Below are 19316 nucleotides of genomic sequence, written 5' to 3'. Positions count from 1 at the left end.
ATCTCATCCACATAGTCAAGTAACAGTCGATTTGATATGAACAGTTAAGTTGCAACAATTGAATCCACACAGTCGAGCAACTGTCGACTCGATACAAAGGGGCCAGAGGAAAATTGTTCACACCCTCGCCGGGCAGAAAAGGCGGACGGGGGGGGGGGTTTGACATTTTTAGTTTTTTTTTTGCCTGATCCCCCAAAGGTCTGCCTGGTGATAGTTTCAAGCCAATACGAGAAACGCATTGACTTGAAAAGGGAAAGGGGAAACCAGGTTTTAGCTATCGTTTCTAGGCTAAGTGGCGCAAGATACTGCTCGTTTCGAAGGCTACACCGTTATCATCCATCCATCCAGTTTGAGTCTCCAAATTCCAATCCAATTGACATGGTCAAATAACACTACCAACTCGACACGAAGGGTTACCTCACCGCTACCGAATACAATCTAGAAGGCTTTTGCAATGTGTGGTGGTCGCACCGCTGAAAAGCACCGACGTGGTTTCCTTGGGGGCTTTCCTTTCTAAGTGCGCGGCGTTCACAAATCGGCCCACATACTGCGTGTTCCGTCGCCGCATCCAGTAATCTGAGTGAAATTGGGCTACACTACAAAAAAGGGTTACATTGGAGTCCACTTACAGCGATGTGGTGAAGACTGCGTAGACGTAGCTGTCGTCGTCTGGAAACTTGTACACCGACTCTGCCAATGAATTGCAACGAGTACGTAATTAAGAATGCGGGTCGGCTTAACTCGGCGGCTAACGGAACTCACGGATTTCATTGAAGTAAAAGGGGTACTCTCCGGGTAAGGAGCAGTTGAGGCGTGCCTTGAGGAATGTGGCCCAGTTGTGCGTAAGGATGTTCTTTCCACCCGTGTCTTTCTGCAACATTCCAAGCAGACCGACAAATCTAAGGGCAACCGGCGACCCATCGAAAACCTTGCTGTGAGCTCCGCTAACATTTAAGCACGAAGAAAAGAGCTTAACTGACCTTCGTTGTGACCAGAAAAAATGCAGTGCCAACACCGGATTTTCGCATCAAAGCAGCTCTACTAGGCGTCGACTATTCTGCGCTACGTTGTCGAAGTTAGCGTAGCTTCCTGCAGTGCTCCAACTCTGTCAAATCTAGCTTAGCAAGAGCATGAAAAGGAGATGCAAGATGAAGTCGTGTGCTCTCCCAGTAGTGCGGGGCTGTGGCACTCTGGAAGATACGCTAACCTTTACAATGTAGCACAAATAGGTGGACACCGTTCATATAATCACTAAACAGACTGCGCTTATAAGGGAAGTCAATGAGGCCGTAATTTTGAGTCAGAGCAGTGTTGTTAGCTGTCGGCGACTTGCCTGGCAGAAGGGATTTTCACCACTTCTAATCTTTCTGCTTGTTAAAACGGCCCGTTACAGAACACTACAATGCAATCCAATTATAACGATAATTAAAAAATCCAAAAATTCAATAGTTATAACCGACTATTGTTGTATCAGGACCAGAAACTGATCATTTCTAGTCTAGAAACAGACCATTATAAGCAGTACATTGTTATATGTGGTTCCATTATAAGTGGATTGCACAGTACACCATTGACAAAGTCTCAGCATAAAATGTAGTAGAAATCCATGTTAAGCCTAGCTTGACAATAATTGTCCCTAGTTATGTTTCTTTCATGCATGCAGTAGCAATGCAACCAACTGTTCTTAGCATGAGATGCAAAGCTAAAAAAAAATTAAGCCCAAATTAAAAAAAAAAATTTATACAAGCTTGAATATGTTGACAGACTGGTAAGCACGGAATGGTAAGCACCGAAGTCTTTTTATACGGTACCCTATGAGCATAACGCTTTCGGTGTCAGTTTTTTGTTACAGTCAAACGTTACCGACCTCCATAGAAATCGCCCGATAAAACACGTGCTGCGTTAAAATTATTATTGTCCTTCCGAGAAGGCAGTAGAAATGCAACTGATTGTTCATAAAAGTAAAAAGGATAGATCAGGCTGCGGCAGCTCACCTTGCAGACGCGGGCAACACGCGAGTAGATGACCTTCCCGCAGTTGATGTACTCCACGGCGCTCTCGCGGAAGAAGAAGAAGACGTGGTCTCCGATGTCGAAGGAGCCCACAAAGTTGGGTTCTGCGACGCGAGAAAATCGCAAGAAGACAGGTCGTGAAGAAAAGACGTAACGGTGTAACGTAATGAGAATAACCTTTTGTGGCAATGCTTGGTCATTTGCTCCTGAATTTAAAAGGCACGCAGTCATCCGAAGACATTTTGCAAGCCTATCCTTGTATATCAGGTTTCCGTTTCACTATACACCTCTATACTAGTAGAGACCGATGTATAGTGAAGTTGGGAATATAGTGAGACAAAGTTTAAGCATGCCTCTAATACTTCTAAAGGCTTTCAGGCACCAATGTAGAAAATGTTTTACTTCTCCTCCCCCCCCCCCAAGAAAAAAAACAACTGAATTTATTATAAACAGGGTTAGCGATACTGCTTACCTACTAAAAAAAAATGCTGAACTCCACTAGCTATTGCAGCACCAGAAGACTGTTAATAATACAATAGTGACTGCTAAAGTTCAAACGCCCCGACCCCGATACACTGAAGAAGTATAGGAGTCGGTACGGCAGTAGACCCCACCGCCCCAGTTTTTGTTCACGAGGCCCGTTTCAAATGCCGCAACTTATGACACGGGCCGATGCAGGCACCTTAAAAACCCGCACCACAGGGGTGAAGCGCAGAGTGAAGGCAGGGAGCCGTGGTGACTCACTGTCGAGCCACATGGAGTCGTATTTGAGGGTGCGCATGAAGAACTCGCTCTGCTCGTGGGTGGTGCGGTTGAACAGCGTCGACCGGAAGATCACCGTGTCCGCCTTGGTGAACTCCGCCACCGTGCCGCTGTACAGCCCCGGCAAATCTCCGGGGTTGCCCCGCTCTGCGGAGAAGGCGGCCCTCACAATTCGCCCGAGTTACTGGTCGGTCGATTAAGTCGGTTGAAGTAATTTCCGGCCTATAAGTCGCACCTTCCTATAAATGCTCCTCTTCGCAAAAACGTTGCTACGCAAGTCCCCCTTCTTTGCACAATGAGCCCAGCACAGTAGCCACAGACTATAGTCCGCGGATTGTACGTGTTTAAAAGTTTAAATTTTACGCGGTGCGAACTTTCTACGGGTGCGGACTATACAAGGATTTGTTTTTTCTAGATCGTTGATTATGACGAGACAAGACAAATTCTGCGAATGACAGAGTAGTATGTTAATAAAAATTTCTGTATGATACGAGCTTCTTTGTGAGCTAAGAAAGCTAAAATTTATCAAGGTATACTGATTATAAGTTTTTTTGTTTTTTTTTAAACTTCAAACTATACACTGATTCCAACTATAGTCCAGAAAATGGGTTTCACAGATCGGCAGCAAGGGGGCGGTGCCCAAGGGTTGTACTTGCAAACATGCACAGACAACTGGGAATATCATTGTATTGAATTTTATATAAAGCTCAATTCTTCCACAGCCAGTAATGTGTGACTGTATGCATTGCTTTTTTTTTTATTCTTTTACTATGACATTGTACGACTAGTGTTGATAGGTCGATCAATAGTCAAGTCCCTTTTTTTCTCCCTCTCCGACGAGCGCTGTGCACGGCTGCGAGCGCCTCGTCGGGCAGCGTCAGCCAGCCCCTCGTTCCATCATCCGGGACTAAAAGTCCGAATAAGGTCTAATCATTATTATTACTACATCGTTAAAACATAAATCTCCGGCGAAGCGCAGCCACACTCACCGACCCAGACGGCGGTAGAGTTATCGTCCGGATCAAAAGGGCACTTTCCGATGCCCCGCCCGATGTCTCGCAGGGTCAGCTGATCCCTCGGCACCTCGGTCAAGTTGCTGCTCTGCAGGGGCAAAGACGGTAAGAGCAAAGTCGTCTCAACAACACTTTGGGACCGCCAAAGGCCCGTTCGCACGCTTGCATTTGCTCACGACCGAGCCTCTACGACCCCTTACGACGCAAGAACACGCTGACATCTACCAGTTAGGCCTGGAACACTTCTGACCCTCGAATATATTTTTCTCTTTTCTCACTCATCTTTCTTTCACTGTGGGCTCTAATGGCGTAAATTCGATCTCAGAAAGACAGCAAAACCTTCGGTCTGGTTATACGCTGGTTCGATGTGTTCCACACATACCCAATTGACGACAACAGCGGGCCAGCATTTGGAAGGGATCGCAACATACGAGGCACGGTCAAACGCAAACGTGTGATCCGGCATCAAAACGTTACACAACGAGGTAACCGGCAGACCGTTACTACGATCCAATTTGTGTCGAGCGCGGGGACTCACGAATATCTCCAGGTCCCGCGGATTCTGAGCGTTGGTGCCGCACACGTAGAGCTTGCTGCCATCGCCTATGGGCTGGATGACCTTGATGTGGTTCCTGCACTCGTAGTCCTGTAGACCGACGTGGTCGGCTCTGGTTAGGCTCAAGATGCAAGTCAAAAATTGATGGGCAAAGTTAATGCTTCCAATGAGAAGTAAACGGACTGACACACGCTCAATCACCCAAAATAAAGTGTGCCGTCTGAAAGCCTAAACCTGAACATCACTCGTGCGTGCCATTGATGTCTACCTTTAGTTGTTTTTTTTTACCTTCACAGCCTTCGCATTGAAAGCAATTATCTACTATGTACATGATACCGCAACCTGCACATCTGTTGCATGATTGCCTAAATAAATTGAACTTCATGTCATCAAGATCATTATAAAGAAGGGCCAGTTTATAGATACCCTGTAATCACATGACGTTTTGGACCCAACCCCGAGACAAGGCAAGACTTCATCCTAGTATTTTGTTTCTGCATTATGAAAAAAAGATGTTTCTTCTTAGGTATGTATGAGATATGACCGTTCATTCAATAGTAGCCTTACCTATGCAGACCACACAAAGCGGGAGAAATACAAGGGAACAAAATGAACAAGGCAACATACCTCACGCTTTCCTTTATAGACACACGTGGACACAACGTTGGGATTCGCCGTCAAGCTGCGATCCTGTAAAGAGCGCAGAGTGCGTATTGGCACGATAGACCGGCAAACTCACTTAAAAAGTTGAGTACCTAACTCGTAACTCATGTCATATCAAAAGCCCCACTCACGTTGCACTTGGTTCGGTTGACGTTGGCCAAGTTGAGACGGAACACTTTGTCCCTGAAAACAAGTGAAACACGGTAATGTTAACAGTCTACCTACGGCATCCCGATGTGCCACAATCCGGTTATCGGATTTTCTTATCGTATTTCTTTATTATTTCGTATCAATTTTTTGTTGTCTTCTTTGTATTTGTTTTATGCAGACTTTCCGCTCGAGGTCACGGTTCAAACCTGCTCACATTCCTCCGACGAAGAGAACTTCCCGCTTGCGATCCATGTAAAATGTCCTGTAGTAGAGACGTCCGCACGAGAACTCACGTACATGATCTGAAACAAAAGTTTTAGATCAGTGATTGTACCTGAACTAGAAACAAACTCTGATCAGCCTACTCGTAAGCGAGACATATACAGGGGATTTCTGCAAAAGCTTTCAAAAGTCCCCAAAAAATATGCTGTTCGAGATAAAAAAGAAACTTTTTGCGGGAGCCTTGGCAGACGTCAAGGATTGCAAAAACATAGTACCATAAAATGCCGTGGAAGAGCCCACTTCGTTCAAGTGCCCACAATTAATGTGTTCCAAACTTGGGAATTCTACAACTTATGCGTCAAATGCTCGATTTGACCGGACGGGCGCCCATGTTTAGATTAATCCAGTTTTCAGTGGAAGTGGAGTGGGCACTTTTCCGGTATTTTACGGTAATTAGCAAGATGATTAACTAAATATTTTTTAATTATTTTTTCAATTAGTCAAAACTAACATATGACTCCAATTAGGAACTTGCTAAACGCCATCGAAAACCACTAGATCAACTTTTTTTAGAAATACATAAGGCAGGGGCAGCACTTCACAAAATGCCAAAAAAAAAAAAAATCAGTTTGGACGTGTTTTTTGGGTTTAATTTCTTACCGGAGCGCATCCCTTTGCCCATGGTCCCCAGTGGCCGAGACATGCAACACACGTGCACCATACTTCCGTTCATTCTACGAGGAAGGCAGCGCGCCGGGAAGTGGCTCCGGTAAAAAACCGAAACCTAGAAATGCGTCCAAAGTGAGTTTTCTTTTCAGAACGCCGTAAAATGCTGCCCCCACCTTATATCTTTCTAAAAAGAGTTCATTTATCGGTTTTTTATGATGCCTAGCAAGCTTCTCGGTAAAACTATATGCTTACAATCACTAATTAAAAAATTAATCAGTAAATTTTAGTTAACCGTCTTGCTAATTAGTATGCTTTCGCAGCCCTTGACGACGGGCTGGTAGTTCGTTCCTGCAAAGTTTCTTTATCTCGAACAGCATATTTTCAGGGATTTTTAAAGCTTTTGCAAAAACAGCCTGGATAAAGGGTTTTCTTGAGCGATCATAAGCCATAAAAAAGCCACACGTATAAGCCAAGGGACAGAGTGCAATGAAAAATTTCACAAAGGTGGTACATGCTCAAATCTGCCAAGCCTGCTCTAAAATGTTTGTCCTAAAATTTTTTCTTCAAGAATTTGTTTTAAGTGGTGCCACCTGTGAATAGCAGGCCAACTAGATGGTTTGATTCCATTTTTCTCCTGACCATAGGAATAACACATTCTTCTTTTCTTGCATTATTTTTTCCAGAAGCCTACACTTGCAAAATTTGGATATGATTAGAATCCTATGTTTTCGGTGTTTATTTTTCTTCAAATTCAGTAATGTTTTTTCGGTTTTTTTTTTTTCTTTTTTACCCGCACATGAGGTATTTCTCGGTGTCAATTTTCAGTGTTGGACAATAAATTGGTGTTTGTCGAGCCTTATGCTGAAGAAATGAGACACTAACTGTAATTCTTCAACCTCCAAAAACATGCTTGTGCCCAGAATACTTGGATAATGTTGCGGCACCAACAAAAGAAGAAAACAAGATAAGGGATCTTGCTTCCGAAGAAAGAAGCAGCCTCGCAAGCAGTTCAGTGTGGCCGTGTTCACGTAAAATAAAATAAAATTGGAGTCGAAGACTTTTTGTTGGGGGGGAAGCTTGGGTTTTTTTTAGTGAAGGAAAGTTCTCATTCTGTGTTTTTCGGCTTTTCCCGATTTCAATAAAACCAGCTCAGGGGTTAGTTTTGGGGCTTGTCGGTATTTACAGAAAACAAGGAACCTTAGTTACGATAAATGCACCACATAAAGACACCTTTGTGATAAAGTTTTGTATACTCTTTTCTTTTCATTTGCTTATTTAAACTGCTCTTTACGACAGAATAGTGCACGAGAACACACTATATATGGATGAGCTATGCAAACGTATGCATCAGGAGTCGCAAACAAAGAAACAGACGTCCTCAGCTTCAAGTCCATAGTAGACAGCCCAGTACAAGAACAACAACAGCATCAATTATTCAATGTTCAAGAGAAAAACACCAGTGTCCCCTTGAGCACACACACAACAAAAAAAACTCTAGAGAGAAAAAAAGAAAAGGAGGGTAAGAAAAAAGTACTAAACAATGTGGGACATGGGTGTGGCTAAGTGCATGAACATGCCAGCCACCGTTCCCCTCACCCATCCTCCTATCAGTCCACCTAGAACGGTTTGGCCACTGACATCCTTTAGAGAATGCCCCAAACAAACAGTACTATAAAACCAGTATGTTATAAAACGTGCCAAAAAAATTATCCTGACGATGATTACACTACTTCATTACCCACTGACAGAACCCTGTCATTAAACACGAGGCAAGAAGACAACGCCTAAATGCAGACGACCAGACATCTATTGCAGACGACGCCGCCGCCATTATTTCGAACCGCCCGCGCAGGCGGCACAAAAAACGCGGAGTCGCGCGACGCGAGGACATCTTCGAACACAAGTTGTTGACTACTCCGAGAACACGCTCGATCACTGACCTTTGTGATGATGGCGTAGCGCAAAAGGCCAGCGACTGCCGGCAACCGCCCGCGCGAGAACCGTTACAAACAGCAGCGACAGCGGGACCGCCCGTTCCCCGGCCATAACTCCCGCCACCCGATGTCTTGCCGAGTTCTAGGAGAACGCTAACGACTGGACTCTGGGGAAAAGACGGGCTCGTCTCCGGAGAACGGCACGACACCGTCCCCACATCGCGAACAGCCGGGAAACTCGCGGTCTTCGAAGCCCGGTCTGGGCGGGTCTCAAGCCGCGGGCGTCGCGGCGCTACGGTCTACGTCTCTACTACCAGGACCGATCGATGATGTGGGGAGAGCGGCACGAGTAGCGACGCACCTGCGTTGCGCCGTCAAGCGCATCCTTCCCTACCGACGGGGCCGTGGCGGTGTTTCGACCCGGAGCTGCGACACTCGTGTTTTATGGTCTTTGAGCTAAAAAAAGCCACACGCATCGCATTCTACTGTGTCGAGTACGCGGTTCCATTCAAGATGGCGGCCGCGTCAGGAGATCACGTCTGCTAACCGTCTGATATCGGCAAAATGAACAAAACTGGCGGCGCGACGCCGATTTAGGGTCTTCTCAACTGAACAGAACGAAGCTCGGGAAGTTTCTTCACTTGTAAAATGAATTCAGCGCGATAAAAATGCTGCTTTGTTCGGTAGATGGCCGAGATTAAGTCGGGTGGGTGGTCTTTGTAACTGCAGTTTCAGTTTTCTAGAGCGGTAGCGCGCCGCTGTTGTCGGGTCTGCCTTTTGAACACGGGCATCATCGAGTAGTAAAATGCGCACTGTAGCGCCAGTCACAAGTGCAGGTTCACGTTCGCTTCTTACGGAAGTCAGTGACCACGCGTCGTTGCAGTTCGGCGTTGCAGTTTCGTTCGTAAGAAATGCCGAGACGCCGCCGGCAATGCTGCTTTCAAAAAGGGTAATTTGCGGCTAAAACCCATAAAAGCCTACTCAACGTTGACGCGTGACTCCGCTTTCCAATGGGAACGCGTTTATTTATTTATTTTTTCGGAAGGAAGTGACGTTTTTTGACAGCCATCGACGCTTTTGAAGCACATAACGAACTTTCGTTACAGCGCTTATAACGGCAAAAAGCGTTTTAACGCCGCAGGAAGTTGACGAATGACGTCACTTCCTTCCACTAAAGAAACACGTTCAAGCAGAAAAGCTGCCTGGAGAGAATTTGAAAAATTATTGAAAGCCGACCAAAACGTTTAGTTCTGGTCTAACTGAGGGCGCATCAAAACACGAAGCCCGCGCATTGTATGGCGCGCAGATATCCTTTGGGTTCTTTTATTAAAGGACTAAACATTACCCCATATTTCCAAAGCCGTAGTGAATTCAAAGTCACCGTCTCCATACAAATAAACGCTAAAAGTAAAAGCAAAGGAGCAAGCAAAGCGTTCCTAGTTGCTTTTGTGCGTTTTTAAGTCATATGACAGCTTTCAATCAAACTCGAATGCCTCGTGCTCCTTGAATATATATATGTTTCTTTTCTCTATATCTTTGAGGGGCTTGGCCAATGTCAGATTGAAACCAAATATTATTATTCAGCAAGACAATGTGAGATCTTGGGAAAAAAAATGAACTTTCTTGGTAAAAAAAAAAAAAAAACTGAAAAACATTCTTCATTTACAGTACCCTCCCGAAATATAAAATCAGTGGTGGAACCAGCATTTGAACTTTTGCGGCAGGTTCTGTAGCAAGCAAAATATTGGTTTTGAGCAGCCACTGACGCTTTTGGAGCAGATGCCAACATCTGTTAGCACATCACTTGAGAATGAAAAAGTGACTGCATCTCTAGATGGGTCCATTAACGATAGTGATCAAGGGATCCTTTTTGATATTCAATCATTTCACGCATTACCGTTTGTGATAATAATAGACAGGACGTAAGAGGAACACAGTCAAATAAGGCTCTAGTCAGAGTAGGTTTCATTTACAATGGGTATTAAAAATGGTTGAAAAGTGAATCATTGCGCAACACTTCATTGGGATAAATCCTGTCTCCTCCCCGTTTTACGCTCGGTAGTCTGTTTACCCTGTAAATATTTCTGTCAAATGCCAGCATATCCGCTAACACGTCAACCGACAAAAATGGGTCCCGTAAGTTTAATGAACCCACCGAACTCAAGACCTCTAACAACATAAACTGCAAGAAACAACCGCCCAAAAATATTATAAAAGCCTACACGTGAGCTTTAAAGGTGACACTGCTCTTTTGATGGACAGCAGTTGTACGGGAACTACCATGATTATTCAAATATATGCAAACCCGTGTTTTCTTCTCTCTCTTTTTCTGCTCAGTTTCGTTCTTTTTAATTTGGAGATGAACTTACAATTAGGACATAGAAGGTCGACCTTTAATAATCCTGAGCGTAAATTGTGCGCCTATCGCGCTAAGCCAGGCGCTCCCCCGGGTCAGTCGCTGCTCCTAGCACTCCGGTGTAAAGAGGTGAAGCTCGACGCGAGGAGCGCAAGTGCCACGGTACTCTACAGCCACCAAACAAAGGCACGCGGCGGACGTGATAATCGATTGATCTGATCGGGAGTACCAGACCCTGGTTTTGTCTTATCGCGGTAGCCGCAATCGGCAATCCTGCTATTTCGCGAAGTTTTCTCGGGACTCTTAGTTTCTGACATCGCCGCAGCATCATCTGGAAATTTAGATGATCTCGGCGATCAAACGGCCAGAGCGGTTGATGCCCGGCATCGGCGGCTCTGGCCGGTTGATTTGCAACATCAAAGCGCGACATCGTGGCATTCGTCATTTCCTTGTACGTACGTTCTTGCATCGGCTAAACTAGAGTAGGCTAAACCAATGAAGTACAGCGAATGTCCTGGGACTTGCGCTTTTAGTGTGCGTGTTTGTAGTTGTATGGGTTCCGAAGTTCGACTGTGCTCCGAGCTAAAACGAAACATTGCTATGAAATATATATTTGTACAATTTTTCTTTCTTTCGACCATTTTTTTTTTTTTTTTTTGCTTTATGCAAAAAAAGGCATTTTGGCGCAAGATGTAGCAGACTTTCGTCAATTTGGTGCAGCACCTCCATGACTGTAAAATGCAAAAGATGCGCTATGGCCTGAAACATATTGTAAGAACACCTATGCTGCCCATATGTTGTGTTATGCTTTCCACCCCACTGAATAACAAATCTGATGATTAGTCGTCATGTCACAAATCACATTACTTTCATCGACACCCCATAAAAAGGACAGTCTCAGATGTCAAAGCCTCCTGCACAACTACGAATATGTGCCCCCCCCCAATGTGTTGTACACTTTGATGGCCTTTTGTGACACCTCGAACAAAAATGAAACGACGCTCCAAACTGAACCTTTGCTTCCCCTCTACAGCGTCTGCACATATATCTTGGAGTGAGGCACAGAACAAGCGTGAAGACAAAGTCTCCACAAAACGAATAAGGACATGGCTAGAGTAGCATAAAACTTTCCAGCAGTTATGCAGCACCAACATAAGTGTGACCAAACTGACAAGGCCAGTGGCATACCAACTTGCTTTTGAGTGGGGGGCAAACCGCACCCCCCGCCCCCCCCCACACACACACACAGGGCGGGGGGGGGCAGTGCCTTTAGCACACCTTGGACGCCGCCGGCCATTGTTTGCCCTGCTTAGTGGCAGCTGTTTCAGGGGGGGGGGGGGGGGGGGGGGGGGGCAAAACACGTGCCTTGCCCCACCACTCTAAGAACTGGGGGAGGGCAAGCGCCCCCTTGCCCCCCCCGGTTGGTACGCCCATCCACACGGCAGAATAAGTGAGAATACTCACCAGGCCAGATGGCACGATGGCTGGAACCGGTGACGGTAGCCACTAAGCAGACCACGGTAACTGTGATAACCGCAGAAATCCCCATGCCGCCGGTGACTAAGTTTTTGAGGCGGTGCCGTTGAAAACGGGTGGTTTGGCACAGGTGCACTTTCTTGGCGCCTGAAAGCAACTAGATGCACGATAGAAATGCATTGTGAGACCTGAGAATTTTTTTTTTTTTTCGGTAGCAATTTTGACATGAATGAGATACTGAATGTAGCATGTTTTAATTTTTAGAGAAAGATGTCATTAGGCAATAGTATATAAAGTTTTCAGGGATCAAGCTTGTTAGGATCAAGTTTAAAAATCAAAAGCCTCAGTGAAAATCGCTAGCAGACGATTCAGACGTTGGCAGCGATGAGATGCGCAAGGATCTACAAGAGTGATGCAAATTTCAGGAAATCAGACATTTGTTTGTGTACAAACATGTATAAGAAAAAAAAATTATCCTTACAGTTGCGAAGTCAATAACGATGTGACATCAGTGAAAAAATGCAAAAATACCACTACAGGTGTAAAACGCAAAAATACTGAGAAGCCGGGAGACATCAGAACTAAGATAAGCATGCTGACTACACAATAAATAAAAATTCATTGCACGCTTCATCTTCCATGCATGTATGCACACAGCAAATACAAGCATCCATCTCAATACAGAGCTATTTCTCGGCATGCCTGAGCATTAGCGTTCCCTTCAGTTTATATATCTCGTCTAAATCCTAAGATGACATGGGAATCTGCAGAAACGAAAACAGAATAATAAAGTTGCTTGATTAAAGATGATTCTTGAGATTTCAATCAGTTATCGTGCCACATGCCGCAGAGACTTGAAAAAAGGTTTTGAGCTTGTTGTATGTTTACCTCAGTCTCTATGCAATACATCTAAGGGGTGTTACCGAGCGCTTTTCAGGCATAAAATAAATTCATATAAATAAACCAGTGGTCGGAGTGCAACAAAACTTTTCACAAATGTGTGTTTAGTTTATGCATTTATTATAATAAAAATTTGTGAGTGTAAGATTCCGGGAAAAAAAATGCAAGAAAGGAGAAACATGTTATTCCTATGCGCAGGTAGAAAAACAGAAACAAACCATCTGGTTGGCAGAGCTACTTACAGATGCCACCACATGAAACAAGGACCTGAAAACCTTAAGGAGGATAAATGCTTGAAAGCAGATACATCAGATCCGAGCACGTGTGGCATCATAAGTGAATGGGAGTAGCAACATCAACCAGACAGTTAGCTTCCATTTTGCCTTCTGTACATAGGAATAAAACTATACAAAGGAATAACATATTGATGAATGCACTACCTAAATACACTATTCTGTTCATAATGGAACAGCGTGAATTTTACAGGGACAGAGGAAGGAACTGGACAGGACGAACGCTGACTAACAACTGAGAGGTTTATAATAAACCTTTCAGTTGTTCGTCAGCGCTCGTCCTGTCCAGCTCCTTCCTCTGTCCCTGTAAAATTCGCACTGTTCCATTATGAATACACACCAACTCGCCCAGCTATCTTGTTTACTAACACTATTCTGAAAAGTTTCAATGCACTCCACTCACTGACTTATTTGTTTTTTTTTTACACCTGGGTAGCGCTTGGGGAGAGCACAGATGATCATGTTGCAATGAACGACAGTAAGCCTCTGAATAGTTGCATGTTAACAATAAAATGAACGGGCAATCAGACAATTTATGCTACTTGCACCCGTATCTTCTGTACTTATACAGGACGAGATCAATGGGTAGACCAATTAATAAATGACATTTATGTTGGAAAAGCACCTCTGCATACCCCCAATGACTGCGCCCAAAATGAGAACATAGACATATTAGGGTCATCCATTGCATTTTAAAATTGGCGTGCTTCTACAAGTGTTTGTACCGAGGCCCGTTCACACACTTGTGACTTCTTAAAAATACACTGACATCCCCCCAAAAAATTTTTTTGGCAGTTGATTCAAATTGGTGTCAGAAGATTAGCCAATCAATATTTTGCTACAGCGCCACATATATTTTTAATGAAGTCAAAAAACACAACTGCTCGAAACCGAAACCGAGCTGGGGAGGAAGAAGAAATATAGAAGAGGAGAGAGTTGGCAGAAGTCATGTGGCTGTGCAACTTTTTTTGTTCTAATCAATGTATTTCCAGGTTTACAGAAGCCAGAAAAACTGGGTATCATATTTCTTTTCAACTTTTTCATATTCTGTGTGTGCCTTTGATGACCCACAGCTTCGATTATATTCGGTGGTTGTGTCTGAACCATAGAATACGGCACGTGACCACTGAGAACAGAGTGAGCGCGACTCATACCGGCCAGTTCTCGATCGACGGTTTTAGGGGAAAAAGAAACCGAATTTCGAGCCGCGAATTGTTTTCTGGGTAGTTGGCCTCTCATATGTCATGTACAACTAAAAGCCTCGGCGAGCATAAATACCCTGTCAGTGTCCCTTTAAGACCTAGTGCCTTGGAACCTCTTAAAATCTCTTACAAGAGGACACACTGGTGCCATCTATTGAGTAGCGGTGGAAACTTGGCGGTCCCGTATATTTTCTATTTCTCTCGCACATCATGCTTTCTTTCTTGGCTCGAAAAACTTTTGTCAAGGTTATAAATGACCATTTCTCAAAGATAGTATGCACATTTTACCTCGGAAATCCCGCAAAACCTTCGCTCTCGTGAAAAGCAGTTTCAGGGTCATCCACAGATGGCGCCAGTGTGTTCTCTCGTCCCAAGCGATTAGGAGTCGCAAGTGTGTGAACGGGTCTTTAGCCAGAATTTGTTGTATTTACAACCTCAGTTTAGGAACAAGGCTAAAAACAGCTGCTGTATGTTTTGGCTCGCTGGAAGCTACAGCTTCAGCTCTGCACAAGCTGAATCTGAAGTTTAATGGAATGCATGCCCAAAGCAAACGTTAATATGATGCCATTAAACTTGTCATCCTTAGTGCAAAAACAAGTCATGACTGATGTCGTGATTGGAGTTCTAGTGACCCAAATGAACCTGGGCAATTCCTTCTTAATTGGCTTTTGAACTTCAACATGACAGGCCTTAATTTCAAGATACCACAAGTTAACTTATGACTTGGATCATTGAAGGTTCTACCTTTCAATTCTGCTGCAGACCATGAACATTGTAAATATATTTTTACGCATCAGTGGAATACTTTTACACATTACTGTAGTCTACTTTTATGCATTACTGTAATCTATAAAAAAATATCGTAAAAAATCTAATACCTGTTAGTGATGTAGTAATCACCACTGACTAGGTAAAAAGCATGCTGACCACTCTGCTTTTTCTATCTTTTGATCTTCATATGTTCTTTATAAAGTTAGTACGTTGCCTTCGCTGCGCTACAAAGATGTTCTGACCGAGCACGCAGTCTGCTGTAACAGCCCCGCAAACATGGTGAGCACAGAACATATATTTTCTCCTTAAACCACCGCCGCGCCACATTAGAGAACATTAAACATTCCATTATAATAAACGAGGTGCACCCATCCTCATTGCCGCCTTCATGAACACCGAAACACTTACGGCGCTTCAGCTTTTAAGTAAGTTCGACATCGATTAGTAGCGAGAGCAAATTGGAAGGTAAAGGGAGGGGAGCGGAGGCATCAAAAGATGCGACAAAGGAAGTAGCGACTTCGCAGGTGATCGCGGGATTTTTCATCCGAGCGATTTTAGCTCCGAGCTCGCTAGGAGCCTACACTCGGAGTCGGGAAATTCGAGCATCTGTAAAGATTCTGCGAGCGATCCGAACATCTTGTAGGGTAGGTTGCTCAAAGGGGGCTATTTTCAAAAGTGATTACCTCAAATTGGAGCAGAGGCCGTCGCTGGCATCAAAGCGAAGCCGTTGCCGAGCGATTCTCGACGACTGCTGGATACGATGTAGCCGATTTGCAAAGCTGGGGATAAAATGAGGGACTATCCTGACACCGAACACGGCGTAATGCGACAGTCGGTCATTTTAAACTGTGACTTTTTATTCCAGGCATCCGGCCCATCAGGGATCAAAAATCATCAGCGCAAAAGAAGCGGATGGCGATAAATTGACGCGTCAGCCGCTGCGCTGTGCGTGGCGCTGTTGACGTTAGCGACGCAATTTAGTGCCGCAAAAGCACACCGTGCGTAAAAGTAAACTCATGGTAAAAATGTAAAAAAAGCTGAAAATCCTGAGTAGTCATGTTCACACTTAGCCTTAGCGTTTTTCGTTAATAAAAATTTTAATTAAGTGCTAACACATGCTATATTTAAAACCACAACAAACAAGAACCTGCTGGTTGCGATCGTTAGTTCAGCTTTGTTTTCAAATCGAAAATGAAAATATTTTCAGTCCTTTCAGTGGATATGTTACGAGTGTATCGTGTTATACAAAGGTGTTTCAAGTGTTTGGTAATTAGTTAGAGGAAGTATTGTTTGTTTTCGAGGTAAGAACAAAAGGTTCGACAAGATGACGTTTTTTCCGCACGGTCAGAGTTTTCGAACACGCTCGTTAGTGTTTTCTCTGTTTTCTCCACTGGTTTTCTCGTAAAAGCAATGGCGCCCATCCCCCTCTCCGCAACAAGGACAACAGAAGCTTCGGCTGCATGCACACAGTCCGTGATTCCCGTGCGAAATGATCCCCGAGAAAAGTGAGGAACCTCTACAACGAGAGACCGATGACAACGACTCTAAAAGAGGCAAGCACACCGCCATGCCTGCGTCGCTGACGCGTCGCCAGCGTCGCGGCAACGACGAAGTCTTCATCGGCGCCGATCCGCGAGCTCTGTTAGACACGTCCAACACTTCCCGTTCCTCAGACCTTTAAGAAACCACCGTAGATCGTTCACAGTTCGAGGAACAGCGCAGTGTAGGCTAAGTGCCCGTCCAAGTTCGGTTCGACCCCGCTTTCCGATGTAAACAAGGAATCGGGCGATGCTGTGCTCGGCGGAAGCGACCGGTGAAAACAGCATCTCGGTGTGCCGCACCATCGTCGTCGGGAGTCCCATCGTCGTCGTCGCCGGCGGCGGAAACGACGGCACCGCGGGCGATGGACAGGAGTTCGTCGGCGGGGGCGAAGACGACGACGTCAAGCGTGAGACGAGAGGCGAAGGAGTCGTGGTCGGCGCGGAGCCGAACGGAGAATCCCAGCTGAAGGTGCTCGACCCGACACCCCCGCCATGCGTCGTCGTCAGCGTCGCCGGCGGCGGGATCGCGGCTAACCTTTCCGGAGACTCCTACCATAGCAGCGACTCCAGCGGGGCGCCCCGCTACTGCGACGACCCGTACTGCCAGCTCAAGGGGGACGGCGGCGCGGTGCAACCCGTCGGCGACGGGAGGGCCTGGAAGTGCGACGTCTGCTGCAAGCAGTTCTCCCAGAAGCACCACCTGCAGACCCACCTGCTGTGCCACTCGGGTCTGAAGAGGTTCGAGTGCCATGTGTGCCACAAGGCGTTCAAGCAGCAGGCCCACTTGAACACCCACCTCCTCATCCACGAGGGCCGGCGGCCGCACCGCTGTCCGCATTGCGAGCACAGCTTCCTGCAGGTGACCCACCTGAAGCGCCACATGGTGACGCACGGCGGCAGCTGCCTGCCCTGCGGACTGTGCGGCCGCCGGTTCGCGTTTCCCAGCGACCTGTCGGCCCACGTCGCCAAGCACCACCCTCCGCCGCTCGCCCGGACCACCGCGGCCGGTGCGGCGCCGGGCATCCACCAGCCCGCGGCGCACCAGCTTCAGTGCGAAGTGTGTGAGCGGCTGTTCCAGTACCCGAGCCAGCTGCGCGACCATATGCTGGTGCACACACAGGTCCGCCGCTTTGCCTGCCACGACTGCGGCATGCGCTTCATGAAGGAGCACCACCTCCGCAACCACCTGGTCACCCACAGCCCTGTGAAGCCGTTCCCGTGCCCAGTCTGCGGCCGGGCCTTCTCCCTCAAGGCTAACATGGAGCGCCATGTGCTCATCCACGAGGCGCAGCGGCGCTTCGGCTGCGACCGCTGCGGAAAGCGCTTCTCGCAGCCGCAGACGCTCAAGATGCACCTGGTGTCCCATGCGGAGGTGAAGCCCTACTCCTGCTCGGTGTGCGGCAAGGGATTGGCACGTGCGCACAACCTCCGCGCCCACATGGCCATCCACCAGACGAGTAAGCCCCACCGGTGTCCAGACTGCACGAGCACCTTCACGCTCCGCGGGAACCTCGTGCGGCATCTGAAAGAGAAGCACGCCTCCACGTTGCCTGGGGAGGCGGTGCAGACACTCCTGGCGCCAGCAAGCCCGCAGCGGGGCGTCGGTAAGCGGCGTAAGAACATCCCAAAGCGCCTCAAGAAGTTTGGCGACGCGTCCGGCGACGAGGACGGCAACGAGGACTGCGAAGACGACGAAGCAGACGACGTTGAAGCTGAGCATGAAGCGGAAACGGAGGAGGTCCAAGCAGAACAGGAGACCGAAGTCCGGGATCGGTTCCAGGACCTCTCCGGTCACAAGTACCAAGGCCTCCCCGGGTCGCCGGAGACGGTGGGCGTCGCATCTCGGAACCCGGAGGTGATTCAGATGACGTACTACCCGGCGATGTCGGAGCAGCAACACCATCATCACCATCACCACCACCATCACAACAACCACAACAGCGACGACCCACCGGCGTCGGGCGCGGAGCACAAGCCGTTCTCGCTGCACGCGCTCCAGCCGGCGCCGTTGTTTACGGCGCCCGGTTGCTTTTACGGTGAGCTTCCGTCTGCAACGCCAGCCGCAGTCGGCGCGGAGGAAGTTGGAGCGAGGCTCCAGGCGCTGCATGCAGCCATTGACGACCTCGCAGGGAAGCTGGGGCCCGATCACGACAAGGTGACCGCGCTGCACGCCGCACTGGATCAGCTCGTGCCGCCGTCGCAACAGGCCACCGAAGTCCCGCCCTAAACGCCAAACGGGAACTGTCGCGGCTCCGTGGAAGCCGTGGTCGGAGGCGAGACTGCTGCATCTCGCGGAAGTACTTCGTTGGCGTGGGAAATTGCAAACAAATAATTTGGTCGTACTTGTCTGTAGCCCACCCTTAAACAACCAAAGAAAGATCGGCGTCCAACCCCCCAACGGCCACTTTTTGGTGTGAATGACCAACGAAGGAGCAGAGTGAAAAAATGTGCAGCTTCGATCCCCGCTTCATCGAGGAGGTGGTGCGATCGGTACAAAAGACCGAAGAGAGTGCGAGCTGCTGTTTTATTTTCTAATAACAGCGGCGGCTGTGCATGATTTTTTTCTCGGCGTTTTAGGCAAGTCAGGCAGCAGTGCCAAACACCAGTTGCAGAGGGACAGAACTATAGACAGTTTGCAGCAAGGACACACACTCCTGGGGTAGGAGTCTTACGAGATTCGTGGAGCAAAGCTTCGGCGTGAAAGCCTGTCGTGGGTTGTTGCATGCTGCCTTTCATATTGCATAATATTATACTGCCTCATCTTGGAATAAGTTGCTGTAGAACAGCCTAAGAAAA

The 19316-nt window shown here is 46.9% G+C and overlaps 2 protein-coding genes across 3 annotated transcripts in view; one reads left to right on the top strand and one right to left on the bottom strand.

Moving 5' to 3' along the window:
- LOC8026218 (semaphorin-2A) overlaps positions 1 to 15930 on the bottom strand; it is a 27794-nt gene extending 11864 nt beyond the window's left edge. The window contains exons 1-11 of one of the 2 annotated variants that reach the window (XM_029994482.4): positions 15663 to 15930; positions 11802 to 11970; positions 5371 to 5458; positions 5138 to 5189; positions 4971 to 5033; positions 4326 to 4433; positions 3764 to 3875; positions 2757 to 2921; positions 1995 to 2116; positions 763 to 871; positions 630 to 690 (exon numbers count right to left, since the gene is read on the bottom strand). In XM_029994482.4, coding sequence (XP_029850342.1) covers positions 630 to 690; positions 763 to 871; positions 1995 to 2116; positions 2757 to 2921; positions 3764 to 3875; positions 4326 to 4433; positions 4971 to 5033; positions 5138 to 5189; positions 5371 to 5458; positions 11802 to 11886 — 965 coding nt within the window. In that variant the 5' untranslated portion in view covers positions 11887 to 11970; positions 15663 to 15930. Of the gene's footprint in view, positions 1 to 629; positions 691 to 762; positions 872 to 1994; positions 2117 to 2756; positions 2922 to 3763; positions 3876 to 4325; positions 4434 to 4970; positions 5034 to 5137; positions 5190 to 5370; positions 5459 to 7987; positions 8256 to 11801; positions 11971 to 15662 lie in introns of those variants that run through there. The other variant, XM_042288820.1, reaches the window with a different exon arrangement.
- On the top strand, positions 15767 to 19316 carry LOC8026219 (zinc finger protein 366). Its single transcript, XM_002402470.4, has one exon. It carries the CDS (start codon positions 16768 to 16770, stop codon positions 18745 to 18747), a length of 1980 nt encoding a protein of 659 aa, XP_002402514.1. The 5' UTR covers positions 15767 to 16767; the 3' UTR covers positions 18748 to 19316.

Source organism: Ixodes scapularis, unplaced genomic scaffold (assembly GCF_016920785.2).
Source record: "Ixodes scapularis isolate PalLabHiFi unplaced genomic scaffold, ASM1692078v2 PGA_scaffold11__112_contigs__length_91849675, whole genome shotgun sequence".
NCBI lineage: Eukaryota > Metazoa > Arthropoda > Arachnida > Ixodida > Ixodidae > Ixodes > Ixodes scapularis.
Note: the sequence above shows the minus strand (reverse complement) of the source record. Positions and strands in the feature narration are given on the sequence as shown.

Bases quoted from the DNA above. Each gene is read 5' to 3' on its own strand.
- LOC8026219 (XM_002402470.4), top strand. From the start codon at position 16,768: ATGCTGTGCTCGGCGGAAGCGACCGGTGAAAACAGCATCTCGGTGTGC.